A 17,720-nucleotide genomic window follows, 5' to 3' on the forward strand; every position below is an offset into this window, starting at 1 on the left:
GCTACATATTTGCACCGGCACTCTTTCCTGAGCTCATGTGTTGTTGAAAGCCTTATCCATACTTCTGTTACAACTAGACTTGATTCTTCCAATGCACTCCCTTTCTTATCCCCAGTAAACTTGAGATGATCTAGTGGTTATCTATAGTGAGATTGGCCTGTGTCCTAACTTGCAGTAAGTCCCATTGACCTGTCACCCTGTGATCACTGACCTACATTGGCTCTACTTAACCAATGCTCATACTTTAAAATGCTCATCTTTATTTGCAGATTCCTTCGTGGGCTCATCCCTATCTCCGTGTTCTCTTATAAGTCCACATCCCTGTAAGATATCTGCAGGTTGAACATCTTACATGCTAATTTTTAATTGTTCTTTCTTTGGCAGCCTTGCACTAAGCTACTAAAGTCTAAAGTGTTGAATTACTCTTCCTAACCCTTTCTGTCTCTTTTATTTCACTTTCCTTCTTTAAACTGCTCTTCAAATCTACTTGATTAACCAAACTTATGATCATTTGCCCTTTCATGTCTTCTTTCATGGCTAGGAGTCAGATTATGTTTTCTATGTCCTGATTTGAATGTTTTATCATGTGAAAAGTGCTATATCCCCATTGTGAAATTGAATTCAATTTGTTCCTTGACTGTAAAATTAAGTGTCTGACCATTAATGTATGGATTCACAAATGGGATCTCCATGCTCTTGATATGAATGCCAGTTCACCGTGTAATCAGATAAAATTTCTCTTATTTCGTCACCATAAAACTAACAGTTCTGTAGATGAGTGCTTTAATGCTGGTTCTCCGACTGATAATCATAATTTTGGATCCTTGTTTCAGAATCAACATCCTCATCATTTGTCATGGAAGTTACAAAAAGTCCCAATGTTAAGGTGACCACTACTATATCCACAACGACAATAGTTTCAGGAAAGAGTATCAAGACCACAACAACTCCAGCATTGGAAAATCCTCCAGTGATTCATGGGGCCACCACTAAAACACCAAAAGCATCACAACTTCCTGCAGAGGGTGCTGAATGTTGTGAAGCCACAGACAAACGTGACATATATTGGCCCAAAACTCCACCAGGCGAGACGGCGAAAAGACAGTGTCCTCTGGGAACAATAGGTAAGAAACATGTTGAAATTTTAAGTTGATCCCCTACCACTAGTGTTATTGAATAGATTGAAAATTTTAAACTCTGACTTTCTTGTAAATGATTCACTTCATAAGAGTTATCTTCTGTTTGCTTGATTGTAATTAATGCAAAAAGGTTTTAACACTAATAAAGTGTGATGTGTGCTCTGACCTAAGATAATAGACAATAGGTGCAGGAGTAGGCCATTCTGCCCTTCAAGCCAGCACCACCATTCATTATGATCATCCTCAATCAGTATCCTGTTCCTGCCTTATCCCCATAACCCTTGATTCCGCTATCCTTAAGAGCTCTATCCAACTCTTCCTTGAAAATATCCAGAGACTTGGCCTCCACAGCCTTCTGGGATAGTGCATGCCATACACCCACCACTCTCTGGGTGAAGAAGTTTCTCCTCAACTCTGTGCTAAGTGGCCTACCCCTTATTTTTAAACTGTGTCCTCTGGTTCGGACTCACCCATCAGCGGAAACATGCTTCCTGCCTTCAGAGTGTCCAACCCTTTAATAATCTTATACGTCTCAATCAGATCCCCTCTCAGCCTTCTAAACTCAAGCGTATACAAGCCCAGTCACTCCAATCTTTCAACATAAGGTAGTCCCGCCATTCCAGGAATTGACCTCGTGAACCTATGTTGCACTCCCTCAACAGCCAGAATGTCTTTCCTCAAATTTGGAGACCAAAACTGCACACAATATTCCAGGTGCGGTCTCACCAGGGCCCTGTACAGCTGCAGAAGGGCTTCCTTGCTTCTATACTTAATTCCTGATCTGATCAGTTTCACAATCTGTGAACACTCAAATGGTGAGGTTCTGTTCAATTAGTCATAGGTCTGATTCCAACCTCAGTTTCAATTTTGGAGAACGCCATTCACCAACTGAGCCATTCCCTGTTGTAACCAATCTTTAGAGCTATACAATATGATTGTGTTTCCATAGTCTTTCATTTTTGATGATAATATTTCACAGCAACTATACTGAAAACCAAAGATTGATGAACTATGACATGCACCAATCAATCTATAGGTTACTAATGTTCTGCAGCAAATAATCTCAGGTATGATCAGATGAATTAAGTCTAATATGATTCGATGATGAGGGATGAATTGGCTTCTCTTTTTTTAACCCCCTCAATTGGCTGTAACAAAAGGTTTTTTTTTTGTTCATAACCATAACACACTTAATTAGCACGTAGTTCACCTGATGCAAATGAAGGAGCCAATTAGACTTTTCTAGAGTGAAAGAAAAATGAGTTTTTGTTATTCATCTTCAGAAAAATAATAAAATGTGACATCAAACGCAAACATACACAAATGTACATATAAACTTTTAAAAGGGGAGAATGTTTGGTTGAATATGCAGTTACAAAGTCCATAGAGTCCTTGATGTGTGAGCTTTACCTCTGAAACATGACTTGCATCCTCCACAGTAATGACATTTATAGATATTTGAATTCTTGGTAAATGGATGTTTCTCTGATTTGCTTTTCATTAAACATTCTGTTCTAAGGGGCTAAGAGAAACTTCAACTGAAATACTCTTCTAGTGCTACTGCTATCAATCCATTTTTCTTCTCTCTGTTCAAAGGCTATTCTTTGAAATATGGTTCACTCCTCTGTGCCCATGTCTGGATTTATTGTTTTTTCACAAGTTGGATAATAAGCAGACCACATTCATCCCAATATGGAATCCTAAAATCATACAGTATGGAATAGGTCCTTTGGCCCATTCAGTCTCTACCAACCAAACCTACTCTCAGTCAACACTTGACCTACTTTCAAGAAAGATGTGCATTAACCAGGAGATACAGATCTCAGTTTAAATTCTTTTTTAATGATGAGACTAATTTCAGTTCAAGCAGATTCTTGCTTATTATTGGATAAATGAGCTTGACACAATCTAGTCAGGAGATCACTGTGGTCATCTTAAGTTTGCCCTTTTAGAATAAAGTGTTTTATTCCATGCATGGTCCCATTATTAAATACAGGTGGTTAAAAATTGGTAGTCAATTTAGATTGCTACCATAAAAAATTGGGGAATAGGGGATGGGAGGGGAGAAATTTTCAACATATTTTTCAATTTGGGAGTTAGTCTAGCACTACTCTGTTCTCATACTTGGCAGAATTCTGTCCCATTCTACGTTCTACCCCAAGGTAAGAATTAATATGTATACTACATTGCTCTTGGATAAAAAGCTTTCTAAGGTTAGTAATCATAGTGACCCAGCAGATGGAATTCTATTGCCCTTCATTAATGATTTGAAACTCTATAACAAAGGAAATACCTGAAATTTGCAAATTTGAGGGAATTGATCATTAAATCTATTTCCAATTATGTACTTGACAATCTTTCAATATTTATAGGTATAGCCACCTACTCATGCTTATCACCTGAAGGACTCTGGGATCCATTGGGTCCAGATCTAAGTAACTGCAGTTCTCCATGGATAAACTTGCTGTCGAAAAGAGTAAGTCTTCATATTTAATGTGTTTTTTTGTTTCATTTTGCATTCATACAGAATTTATATTTTCATTAAGTGACCATTCGTAATTTGACATTGTTTTCTTTGGTTAGAATTTGTTCAGCATGGTTGGAATGTTACAGGATGGACCTTGGACCTTTTTTGGGGGGAAAGAACCAGGCAAATGTTGAAGATAAGTGCAGGGTGGAATATTGTTTCAGCGATGAACATCCCAATAGTGGACCTGGAAGTAAGCATGACTGTCGTTTGGAGCCAGGACAGCTGGTTGTGTGCATCCAAACAGTGGCCAGACAATTAGCAACACATATTTGAAGGGCTAAGCTAATCGTGCAGAAAACCAGAGGCTATGCTGGTACTTGTGGTGATCAAGGTCTGTTTGTCATATTCCTAGCCACTTCTGCTATTGGCCACCTGACCACATCAATGATGATGTGGTCATCTGCTGGTCCAGGCCGCTGCAAGATTAATGCAACAACTTCCCTTCCTCTTCCCCTGAACCAACCAAGTTCCTCATGCAATTCCTACTCCCTCCAAAGTCAGCAGGAAGACTACATTGTTTCCTGCATGCCACTTTTAATCAGTCAAAAATCAGAAGGCACATGTTTCTCATTTGCCATTGATTTAGTCACAATCTGGTAACCATGTGTTTTCATGGATATACATGACATGCTTATTCTTGACTTAATGTCAGGAACCACACTCCATTTTTAATCGACTGCCAACGTACTTCCCAACTTTCATCCCACTGTCAGAAAGCTGATACTTCGCCTCCCACACACAAACTGCCCCACCCACCTTATTTTCTCATCCTGGGAGATTCCATCCCTCGCCTGGGTGAGGAGCAGATTTCTGGTGAATGTTTCCATCATACTTTCCCATTCTCCTGTAAAATGAAAGCTATGGAAATTTTTCCATCGGCCACGAGATGAAAGCAATGAAACTCGGGAAGTACCAAATATTGTGGATACTGGAAATCAGAAATAAGTACTAAACAACGCTGAACGACCCAGGAAATCAAGCAACTCAGTTCAGATTAAAAGTTGTCAACCTGAATAATTTACCTTTCTTTTTTCTCCTCCTCCTAGTTGTTGGCAGACTTGCAGTTAATTGCCAGAAATTTATTTTTATTTCATAATGGTCTGCTCCTTGCATAATTTGAAATGCCTAACTTAAAATATAAAAACAAAGATACTTTAAAATTTTTAATGAGTGGCTTCCATGTTGCTTCATAGAAATATAACTTTGAGCCTGTTGATTAGTCTAAAACAGAGCCCCTTTAAATACGTGTCACAGTTTGCTGCCATCTGTAGAAACTTAATGAGCTGTACCATAAGCGCCTTCATTTTGTGGATATCTGAATACATTCAGTTCTTCTTCAGCTGTTTTTAAAAATGTTAATGTGTCATAAACATTCATCAGCATTAAGAAGCATTAAAATGTGGGATAGAGTTTTTTCACAGATAAAAAATGAGGTGAAATTAAACTATCTGTTCTGTCTTGAATCCATATTAGTAATGTGCAGTGGTGCTGTAAATTGATTTTTATTAGAAAATGAAGACCAGATGGGACTTTTCACCATGAAGTTTTTTAGTTTGAGGCTTTGTTTTGCCTGCATGCTTTTGTGGTAATGTGGTATAATTTGTGTCAGTTCAGTTTGTTTGCTCATTAGACCAAAATGACAAAGGATTCCCTGAAAGCTGGATAAGTTAGTCAGGTTGTTGGGAGAATCGGAGAGGTGTTTATCTCCTGTTTGTTTTAAAGCTGCAACTGGCATATCTGACTTAGTTTAAGAGAATAGTCCAGCTTTAATAAACTGAATTATTTCAGCTTAGATTCCCTTGAGTAGTTTATTTTTGTTTTGGTACTTGAAAAATTGTCAAGATTTCTCTGTCTGACATTCCCAGAGTCTGCTGACATTATTATAAAAGATGCAAGTTTAACAATCAACATTTTATGTTTTCATTTTCTGCTGGAAGAAGCATTCACTTTTCTTTAATGGCGATGTTGTAGGTGTTGTAGACATGAGCTAATTGCCACTCTTGTCTTTGTGGTATAACATGGCCTTGAAATCAAAAGATTATGGGTTTCAGACCCATAACAGAAACAATAACAAGGTAAGTCTGGAGCAGTGTTTTCTGAAGCAATAGGTTGGTGCTATTATCTGTGTCTTTAGATTGGAAGGAGCAAAATGGCCTTCCATAGAGTGATATGCTCTTTTTTGTCAGATGTGGGAGCTTTAGGAGAGTTGAAGGGTTACTGAGGATAATATCTGCAATAAATGTTGTTGGTTGCAAATCCTGTCAGATCAAATGGATGTTTGAGCGACACTTAGAGGCAATGAGGAATTTACAAGAGCTAGGCAGTCTGATGGATGAAGGGAGAAAAGCCACAGGTATAGTCAGGTAGCTGGGTTAATTCCAACGAAGTCAGGAAAGGTAGGTGGGTTGTACAGGAGTCTTCAGCTGCTATCCCCATTTCAAACAAGGATACTGTTTTGGAAAACGTTGGGGGTGATAGACTTTCAGGGGAATGTACCACAAACAGCCAGGTTTCTGGTATCAAGACTGGCTCTAATGTAATGAAGGGTACTTTGAGTTCCAAGTGATGGATTGTGTTAAGGGACTCTCTAGCCAGGGGCACAGACAGACTTTTCTGTAGCCAGCAGCGAAAAATCAGAATGGAGCGTTGTCTCCCTGGTGCCAGAATCAAGGATGTCTCAGAGAGGGTGCAGAATGTCTTAAGGGGAGAGGGCCCTGCAGGAGGTCATTGTACACATTGGAACCAACAACTTAAGAAGGGAAAAGAATAAGATTCTGAAGGGAGAATATAGAAAGTTAGGCAGGAATTTAAAACAGAGATCCTCAAGGGTAGCAATATCTAGATTACTCCAGGTGCTACGAGCTAGTAATGGTAGGAATAGGAGCACAGAGCAGATGAATGTGTGGCTGAAGAGCTGTTGTATGGGAGAACAATTCATGTTTTTGGATCATTGGAATCTCTTCTGGGGTAGAAATGACCTGTAAAAGAAGGATGGGTTGCACCTGAATTGGAAGGGGATTAATATACAGACAGGGGGATTTGCTAGAGCTGCTCAGGAGGATTAATTTCCAGGATACAAATGCGATAGGAAGAATACAAAGGGAGGCAAGAGAGGATGGGGAGTGGCGTTTTTGGTAAGGGATAGCATTACAGCTGTTCTTCGGGAGGATATTCCCAGAAATACATTCCCAGGGAAGTTACTTGGGTGGAACTGTTAAATAAGAAAGGGATGATCACCTTAATGGTATTATAAACCCCTAATAGTCAGCAGGAAGTTGAGAAATTTGTAAGGAGATATCAGTTATCTGTAACAATAATAGGGTGGTTATGGTAGGGGATTTTAACATTCCAAACAAAGACTGGGACTGCCATAGTGTTAAGGGTTTAGATGGAGAGGAATTTGTTAAGTGTGTACAAGAAAATTGCCTGAGTCAGTATGTGGATGTACTAACTAAAGAAGGTGCAAAACTTGACCTATTCTTGGGAAATAAGGCAAGGCAGGTGACTGAGGTGACAGTGGGGGGAGCATTTTTGGACCAGCAACCATAATTCCATTAGGTTTAAGGTAGTGGTGGAAAAGGATAGACTAGATCTAAAAGTTAAAGTTCTAAATTGGAAAAGGGCCAATTTTGATGGTATTAAGCAAGAACTTTCAAAAGCTGACTGGGGGCAGATGTTCACTGGTAAAGGGATGGCTGGAAAATGGGAAAACTTCAGACAAGAGATAACGAGAAGCCAGAGAAAGTATATTCCTGTTAGGTTGAAAGGAAAGGCAGGTAGGTATAGGGAATGTGGGATGACTATGTCAAGTATAGACAGGATAGATCGAGTGAATCCCTAGAGAATAAAGGCAATAGGGGTATACTTGAAGAGGGAAATCAGGAGGGGATATGACATTGCGATAGCTTTTGGCAAATAACGTAAGGGAGAATCCAAAGGGTTTTTACAAATGCATTAAGGACAGAAGGGTAACTAAGGAGCAAATAGGGCACCTCAAAGATCAGCAAGACAGCTCTTGTGTGGAGCCGCAGGAAATGGGGGACATACTAAACAAGTATTTTGCATCAGTTTTACTGTGGAGAAGGACATGGAAGATACAGAATGTGGGGAAATGGATGATGACACCTTGAAAAATGTCCATATTACAGTGTTGCTGAACAAAGAGACCTTGGAGTGCAGGTTCATAGCTCCTTGAAAGTGAAGTCACAGGTAGATAGGATAGTGGTATGCTTTCCTTTATTAGTCAGAGTATTGAGTACAGGAGTTGGGAGGTCATGTTGCGGCTGTATAGGACATTGGTTAAGCCACTGTTGAAATATTGCATACAGTTCTGGTCTCCTTCCTATCAGAAAGATGTTGTGAAACTTGAAAGGGTTCAGAAAAGATTTACAAGGATATTACCAGGATTGGAGGATTTGAGCTATATGGCTGGGGCTGTTTCCATAGAGCGTCGGAGACTGAGAGGTGATCTTACAGAGGTTTACAAAATTATGAGGGGCATGGGTAGGGTAAATAGGCAAAGCCTTTTCCCTGGGATTGGGGAATCCAGAACTTGAGGGCATAAATTTAGGGTGAGACGGAAAAGATATGAAAGAGACATACAGGGCAACTTTTTCACGCAGAGGGTGGTGTGTGTATGGAATGAGCTGCCAGAGAAAGTGGAGAAGACTGGTAAATTACAACATTTAAAAGACATCTGGATGATATATGAATAGGAAGGGTTTTGAATGATATGGGCCAAGTGCTGGCAAATGGGACGAGATTAGGTTGGGATATCTAGTCAGCATGGACAAGTTGGACCAGTCTCCACCATTTCCTCTGGTAGTTCATTCCATACATGCACCACCAACTGCGTGAACAAGTTACCCCATCAACCCCTTTTAAATTTTTCCGTTCTCACCTTAAACCTATGCCCTCTAGTTCTGGACTCCCCGACCCTGGGGAAGAGACCTTGATTATTCACCCTATTCTTGCCCTTCATGATTTTATAAATCTCTATAAGGTCACCCCTCAGCCTCTGATGCTCCAGGGAAAAAATGGCCCAACCTATTCAGCTTCTCTTCATAACTCAAACCCTGCTGTCCCTGAAACATCCTTGTAAATCCTTTCTGCCCCCTCTCAAATTAATTAATTAGATATAAAGAAGGCTGAGTAAGATGCTAAATTTGTAGAATAAAAGTTACGGAACATAATGGTGGTACAGTGCAATAATGTCACCTGGATGAGTATATGAACAGGAAGGGTTTTGAGGGATATGGGCCTAATGCTGGCAATTGGGACTAGGCCACGTTGGTTTGTCAGATCAGCATGGACAAGCTGTACCGAAATGTCTGTTTCATGCTGTGTATGACTCTATGTTGCTTCATATTAACTAGGCACAGTAAATGCACAGTGTTTGACCATTTTAAGTCTTTGCTATTTCATTCCTTCATAAAAGTCATGTCATCTGCATCTTTATATCCAACTATCAATTGTCAGGTACTGAGGCCTGAATATCTATGCAATTGGAACTGCTCTCCATGATCGTAAAAATGGCAGCTGATGCCTGAATCCTGATGTGCTATTCCTGAAATAGACCTTCACTATTTTCACAGTGAGGGGTACGAACGAATTCTAATTTGCACTCTAACATAGATAGTTGTCTCTGTGAATAGAGTGCACCTGATCATTGATATCAGAATGTTCAAAACTCAGTGAAGTTCTTCAGATAAACAAAATTCAGTTCAGGAGTATGGTTCTGGGATAACTTTGGAAGACATCAAGTGCCCTTTGGAATTCTTAAACGTAAACATGCGTGTGTGTAAATAAAAAAATACTGACACTCATTGGAGCTGTCTAGAGAACTGTCAAGCATTGGCATGAGCCTGAATGTATTATTATTGGATTATTATTCCTCCATTCTGAGGAAGGGTCACTGGACCTGAAATGTTAATACTGATTTCTGTCCACAGATGCTGCCAGACCTGCTGAGCTTTTCCAGCAATATTTTTGTTTCTAATTTACAGCATCCACAGTCATTTTGGTTTTTTTAGTTATTATTACAGCATTGGTGTTGTATGACTGATTTTTAACTTTTAACTTTCATTTATGGGTTAGTTCACAGTTTGATTGACACCTCCAAGTGGATATAAAGTCAAACTCACCCCACTGATAAACCAAACTGGTGGTGTGTGAATTAAGTTGGGAGTCAGTTAATCCTTACTCAGGAGTCAGACTAGATATTTAATAGTTCAGTCTTTTTTTTCCCCTGAGTAACTACTTACTTATCTTCAGCAGAACTCTCCACATTCTCTGAGATAGATGAAAAGAGGGTCCTTTTTTGTGAATTAGATTACTTACCCCTACATTTACCCCTTACCTAACACTACGGGCAATTTAGCATGGCCAATTCACCTGACCCGCATATCTTTGGACTGTGGGAGGAAACCGGAGCACCTGGAGGAAACCCACGCAGACACGGGGAGAACGTGCAAACTCCGCACAGTCAGTCGCCTGAGGCAGGAACTGAACCTGGGTCTCTGGCACTGTGAGGCAGCAGTGCTAACCACTGTGCCACCATGTCACCCACAATCTATGCAATTGTTCAACCTAATCTTCAGTTTCCCATACAATTCTCTCAAAATCAGTTACAATCAGAATTTTGTTGCATCCCCCAGCTGCAAAACACTGGAAAGCTGATTGGAAAATCTGAGCTCGTTTTGGTCTTACGTTATGTAGGATCCCATTCTCCAATTCTGCAACACTGTTCAGAGTTTGGACTGTGAACTTTGCTGGTGCTACTTTATAATAAAACAATGTTTTTGTTTTCATTTTAAATATGTTTCCTTAATTACTTGTTCTTAAATAGTTGTGTTACTTCTCCTAAACAAAAATAAAATAAAATTAATTTTCTATTTCATTAGCATGGAGTAGAGGTGAGTAGGTTTAAAGTCAGGAATGAGGTGTATGTAATTCAGATTGTATATAAGCACTAAGATGTTCTCTGCTTCATTACTAGTAAACTTCATTCCACAAATGTTAGTAGATGGCCCACTTGAAAAACATTTGCAGAAATAATTGGAAAATTGTATAATACATGCCATGTCTTTTGGCAAGTTCAAATATAAAGACTCCAAGTATGTATCTTCAGTAATTGTGACTTTGCCTGCCATTACACTGCAGGATGGATAAGCAGAAATCAGTTTATTGATGTAATGTCTGTTTCATAACTTGAAGTTATTTTGTTTTAAGTAAATTAACCCATGGAATTAATCAACACTTGACCAGAAATTTATTATTAGACCGTTAGCATGAACATGTCATGGTGAATGAGGCTGGAAAGCATCATATTGATAAGGGCTATCATGTTTAAACAGTAAGCATAACATTAATCTTCAGGTAAAACACATGGTCGACAGTATTAAATTGTGCTGAAGTGCATGAAACCTCCTTCAATGCCTTTGTTCATTAGTGAGTCACAGAGTTTTGAAGATACCCAGCTTATTAGTAAAATCGACAAATCCCTGTTGAAAGGCCAGTTCAACTCATTTGAGAAAGATAAGTGATCTGGGTGTGTGACAGATTAATACCAAGCAACAGAGATGAAAGACATATCCTTAGAATGTCCACAAAATTCTCTTGTTTAAATTAGGTCACAAAAGACCTCCTAATAGAATTTATATGTTCAGAGCTATGGTTTATAAATTTGGATGTGTCCAATACAGAAAAAAACAAGTTGTTAAGATTTGTTTAAGAAAGAAGACTGCCGATATTTGACACATTTGATCGCCAATGAACTGACAGATTCTCTACAGATATGGACCACATTAGAAGACCACTTCAGCTTCAAAGTAAATGTTGGTATTCGTTGACTAGTATTAATGTCTCTTAGACAGACTTGTACAAAATGCAAAGATAAATTGATGACCGAATGGACTCATTATATGATTTCTTTTTCCAGATTGGAAGAAAGCAATTTATCTTTTTGAGATAATATACCTTTTTAAATCACAGGTTCGATCTGGTGAGGCTGCTGCCAATATTGCTCGAGAACTTGCAGAGCAGACAAAAAGTCTGATTCATGCTGGTGATATTTTATTCTCTGTCAAGCTCATGGAACAATTAGTGGATTTGCTCAACATGCAACTTCGTAACCTAACTCCAGGTGGAAAAGACAGTGCAGCTCGGAGCCTAAACAAGGTAGGAAATCTACATCTTTACTTTGGTTTTATTCGATTCTCCCATTTCTTTTTCTCTTTTGATTCATTCTGAGTTGGATGGGACCATTGGTGCATTAGGTGGAAAGATATAGGTGAAGCCTTTGTTAATGGAAGGCATTGTCACCTTCAATTTCCCTAGTTTATGTGTTGTTCTGTGGGCAAATTGAAAAGTCTGTAAAAATGTACTCCGAGATTTTTATTCTTGAATATTGTCCTTTGCTGCAATATTTAAGAGTATTGTATTTTTCTATTGTTCTGCACTAATTTTCACATGCTTTTGGATTTTAGACTGATACTCAGTTCCTTTTTAAATTCAGGCCTAAAGTTAACACGCGCCTAAAATCCTTTGTTTTTATGTGCTCCTGTCTCCCATAAACTAATTGCACTCCCCATTTAAGGGTTCTTACAGAGCTGACATATATTTGAATTGGGCTTTAATCTTTCTGATTTAAGATTGGTAGCAGGGATTTAATTTCCTATGATGGCTTTACTTAATGCATACACATAAAATTCCTTTGTGCATTCTCTAAACTACCTAACAATTGCATAAAAACAGCACATAATGGAAAGCTTGCAAAAACTTGTTAAGTAATACAATGTCAGAGGAAATTAAGCTCCTGGGAGCTCAACTGTTTTGCTTTTCTTTAAATATTTAGTTGATATCAATACACCACTTTTATAAAACCACAGCACACATTAAAATGGAACACCTGCATCATATCCATGAGGTTGGCAGCAAATTGTCTAACTGCAATGATTGACTGTGGAGTCTGTTTAGTTTAGACATCCCAGAGAGCAACGTTGGTCTGTTGTCTCCCTGACTCCTACACAACAGAATGCAGACCTTTTATGACTGTCCTGACTGCACATTTTTCAACATGGATTTACAAAATGCTTTTGGTTAAGGGAACCAGTTAAGCATTGTAGATAGAAATGCAGCTATATTTCCTATTCTACTGGTCTAAATGAAGTAAATAACTATTAAAAACCACCGTTCCTGTTTCACAAACCTGCACCTTTTAAAAGGGGAGATAATAGAGTGACTGGAGAATTAAGCAAGGCTCCAAACCATGGACAAGAATATTATTCTCACAATGCGACTAAGGGCAATGATATGTTATGCCAACAGAGTTTAAAATTGTGATAGCCAAGTGGGATATTGAATTCTGTATTCATTAATAAAAGTGCCATGATTGAGGAGGCACTGATATAATAATGATCTTCTGGGTATTGTGCAGGTTTTGTCGAGAAATACCAATCTCCTCCAGTGTAAAATAGTTTATTGCAAAATGTCAAAAGCTCTCGCCAATCTTACTCGGGGCAGGGTTCAAATACCTTGTTGCCATGTAGATTTTTTAAAAAGTATTTCTTTGTAGCATTTCATTAAACTTATTTTGACCTTTTTAGTTATTCCATTTTAAATGGTGTGTTTAAGTAATGGCTGACTTGCAACACTGCCTCAGATGTTTGCTCAAAATACCATTTGGCACGGTAGACTAACCTGCATATCCAATTTACAACGCTGAATGATATTGATTTTCAGTGATCAGGTACTAAAATTGTCCATAATGTCAGCATTTATGTTTATAAAATCTTAAGTGCATGTTAAAACAAACTCACTTTCTGTACGATCAACAGCAAACTAGTTTGGTGCTTAATGATGTATACTTAAAAAGCCTGAACAAGAATAACACCCCATGAGGCAATGCAGTTATTCATTTGCAGTGGTTATGGTTAGAGCTAGAGAATAAGCTGCAAAAGATTGAGCCTGATGAATAATGAGCCAGAATGACCCTTCAAATAACAATCTACCTTCCTGGTAGCAATTAAGGATCATTAAAATCAGTCATTTTGGCTTAACATAACTCCCTGGCTGCTGAGGCAATGAAGGATAGTATTGCAGAATGTTGCTCCTACCCCTTGGTCTCTGTAAGGCAAGAATCACTGAGTACCTCAAAGGAGTCTATGACTCATCAGACAGGTTGTTGTTGATCAGTATAGTTTTCTTCAGGTGGTCAAGACCTCTTCTGGACCAGGTGCCTGTTTAAGTCATCATACCTTTTTCAGCCTAATTGTAGAGAGTAGCAATATGGATAATGCGAGCCAAACGACCTGAATGGACAGCCAATAAACATGGCAGTGTATCAGAAAATGGAAAAAAAAATTGTTGAAAAAGACAGAGGTCTACCTGAATGCAGACAACGTCCAGACCAAGATAGATCAGGTGATGGAACAAATACAAACAAATAAGGATAATATAATAGCCATGACAGATATTTGGTTGCAGGGACTGCAAGGTGACCAAGATGGGGAACTGAATATTTGTACATATTTGACATTTGTAAATGATGGTAAGAAAATAAAAGGAGGCGGTGTAGCTCTGTTAATTAGTTCGTATAGTAGTGAGATATTATCTTGCTTCAGAAGGTCAAAATGTGGAATCAGTTGGTTGAAAAAAAACCGGACTAGTATATATAGTTTCTCATTTGGATTGAGTTCTCTGGGTACACTGCAGGATAGAGTATAAATCAATAAATAATGTGGGCTTTTAAGAAATGCACCTGTAATAATCATGGATCTTTCAAAAAATCTTTCTGTAGATTGGCAACTCAAATTGGCAAAGATAATGAGTTCATGTGGTGTATCCAGGGTAGTTTATTAGACAATTACATTTGGAACCAACCAGGTGACAAGTTGTTTTAGACAAGGGAATGTGTAGTGATACAGGATTAATCAATAATCACATAGTAAAGGGTTCTCTAGGAAAGAGAATTTCATATTTATTTTGAGGGTGAGAAATTTGGATCTGAGCCTTAAGCTGAAATAAAGGCAATTTGAAAAGGTATTCCAACAGCCAGTGAATGCCAAAATTAGTCTGTGATGCTCACACAACTAAAGCTGAAGCAAAGGAAAATGGCACACACCCAAATTACATTCTGCTTCTTCCAAATTTTTGGATGATTACCTACTTCAGCAGCGAAAGATCAGGATGCTATGAGGTGACTGCGTACTGACGAGATTTGATCCAGCAGACCCGTAGTCTCCATACTGCTCCACAGTGATTCCAGTTTTCGCTTAAGGTCAGGAATTCTGAGCTGGAACTCAAGCAAATGGTGTCATTGTCTGCAAGCATGATCCAAAAAACATAGAAAGGACGTTGTTTAAATAATTTTAATGAAAGCCTCGAGACCATTCTCTGCAAATACTGTCGTTATTTAGTCATTGCAATATACTTGCCCAGATTGATATGTTTAATTTGCTGTCTCCTTGTTCAACCTGTGCCCTCATTCACAGGGGAGGGGAAAAAAAAGCATGAGAGAAAAGCTCACCTCCTACACGGTGTTGCTGCTGTGGTTCCATTTGAAGTTAGTGGAAGACTGCTGTTCTCGTTAGAACCCTTGAGATGATTGTGGCTAATGATTTAGGATGTTCCAACCCATGAAAATCTCCATGTTTTAACACTTTTAATTGATGTTGGAGCAACATCAAATCTGCATGAACAATTCAATAGGGCCTGCCTTAACGATTAAAATATGAGACTTTGCTGGAAATATCAGTGTGTTTGACTTAACTATGCACCTCCCTATCTTGCTCTGGGATATAACTCAAAATGTTTTCATTCAGTTAATATTGTGAATGTTTCAACAGCAGAGTGCCTATTGTTAAAGATTGCAGGTTATAAATATTCTTTGTGTGTTTGCCAGTCCTCTGGAACATTAGACAGCAAAATATGTCTTTCCAGCTATGTTTTCCTTGAAGAATTCCTGATTTCCATTGAGTTGTCTGTATTCCTGCCATTGGGAAAGAAGAGTAGGATAATTGGGGTTACATCGTTCATTTATCTGAACCTGTAAGCAATGAGCTATAGGGATTTTGCAGACATCTGGTTAAAGGTGATGTCAATTATTAAATATAAGATATCTTTAAAACAATTGAACATTTATTGCAAAGTGAAGTAAATATATGATGAAATTTACTTTGTACATTTTGAGTGATAGCAAAGTGTTTTAATCTACAGTTTTCATGGAAAAGCCAACTGATACTCAGATACACCACTGGTTAATATTTCCAGAAAATGCTTTCATTGCAAATGATGAAAATGGAATTTGGCATGTTTGGTCAGTATCGCCATCCCCTTGTTATAACAGTGTTTTCAAAAGGTTGCCTCTGCATTTTGAGTTGCATAAAAATCATCAACATACAGCACACTTATTGATAGTTTAGTATGTGGGACTATATATTTGCAGATGGTGTGGTGTCGCTCATTAGTCCAGATGCTGAATTGAAATTCTGTCCCATCTAGCAACTTTTCTGCACTATCCAATGCTGCACGTACAAGTTCAATGTGACCTCCTTGGTCTAATATTTTATCCCCTCATTAATCATCAAAGATACTGTAAGCTTTATTAAGTGCCCTCTCATCCTTGTCCTACCATTTTCAATGATTGATGGACAAATGCATCCAGGTCAGTCTGTCCTGCACCCCCTTTAGAGTTTATAAGTTTTTATTTAATACCATCTGTCCATTTTCCTCATATCAAAATGATTCACTTTAGATTTCTCTGCTTTTAATTACATCTGCCACTTGTCCACCCATCCCACCGACTTACTAATGTCCTTTTGAAGTTCTGCATTGTTCCCCTCACAGTACACAATGGTTATAATCTATGTATCATCTCCAAATTTTGAAACTGTGTACTTGTACAACAAGATATGAATCATAAATATATATCAGGAAAAGCAAGGAATCTAATACTAATTTCTGGATATCTTCTCTACAAGTCTCTCTCTATCTCAAAAAAAAATTCCATAGCTACTGCATTCTTTTTCTTGTCTCTCCTGAAATTTCAAATCCATGTTGCCATTGTCCATTTTAGCTCATGAGCTCTAACTTTGCTTAAATGTCTCTTGTGTTGCTCTGTATCAAGCACCATTTGGAAACCCATGTATACGACAAGACACCCTTGTCCTCATCAACCCTTGAATAATGCATATAATACATACATACCTTAAGTAACACGTTTTCTACCACTTTCTTGTTTCTGGTCATATATGGACAATATAACACTTAAGGTCCATGATTTGATTGAATGCATCTATCCTAACTCTGTCAGATGTAATCAAATGTAATCAATGTGAATTAACAAAAAATGCAATGTGTATAAAACCACTGCAAACAGTGATCTAATTGTTATTTTGCAAAATGGCCACCTTAGTAATTTCATAGTAAATGTGACTAGCTTCCATTTGTGAACTAAAGCTCTTTGACAATGTAGTGCGTAAAACAGTGAAGAGCAAGGTCATGGGGTTGTTTCAATCAATTTCCACTTCAGTTGAGCAAATGCTACAGGTTATAACAAACCAAGATTATTCTTTTTTTTAAAATGAGGTTGAACATAATGTATGAATTTGTATTTTAGATGGTGCATTGAACTACAATTGCAGCAATTTCTTATGTTCAACTTTTCCAAACTTGACACAAGCTTGAGTAACCAAAATGGCCTATTGTGTGCAAGAGGTATCAGAGCTATGATTGTTGAGAACCATTTTCAGGTTATTTGACTTGTGAATCAAGTTAATTCAACATTCAGCTACGTCATGTTGCAGGGCTATGTGAATTCATTGTGTTTCGTTGTACATCTAATGGACATTTTTGTTCCAAGATTCCAGTACGTCTCAGAAAAAGGCTATTAACTTACACAAACATAAAAAGTTAACAATAAAGCTGTTAATATTGAATTATGTGCTCATAGTTTATTATTTCAGCTTAGTTATTTTCAGACTTTACACTTTAGTCATAAATTCTTCCCTGCCACATGTCTGCACCTTCTGCCTCTTTTAACTTGGACAAAG

The 17,720-nt window shown here is 38.2% G+C and overlaps 1 protein-coding gene across 4 annotated transcripts in view; it reads left to right on the top strand.

Annotated features, from left to right (window-relative positions):
• The window catches only part of adgrl3.1 (adhesion G protein-coupled receptor L3.1), a 653,616-nt gene that overhangs the window by 506,012 nt on the left and 129,884 nt on the right, over positions 1 to 17,720 (top strand). For all 4 annotated transcript variants that reach the window (XM_060840056.1, XM_060840071.1, XM_060840064.1 and 1 more), the window contains 3 exons: positions 834 to 1,124; positions 3,512 to 3,615; positions 11,662 to 11,847. In XM_060840056.1, coding sequence (XP_060696039.1) covers positions 834 to 1,124; positions 3,512 to 3,615; positions 11,662 to 11,847 — 581 coding nt within the window. The remainder of the gene's footprint in view (positions 1 to 833; positions 1,125 to 3,511; positions 3,616 to 11,661; positions 11,848 to 17,720) is intronic.

Source organism: Hemiscyllium ocellatum, chromosome 2 (assembly GCF_020745735.1).
Source record: "Hemiscyllium ocellatum isolate sHemOce1 chromosome 2, sHemOce1.pat.X.cur, whole genome shotgun sequence".
In the NCBI taxonomy this organism is placed as follows: domain Eukaryota; kingdom Metazoa; phylum Chordata; class Chondrichthyes; order Orectolobiformes; family Hemiscylliidae; genus Hemiscyllium; species Hemiscyllium ocellatum.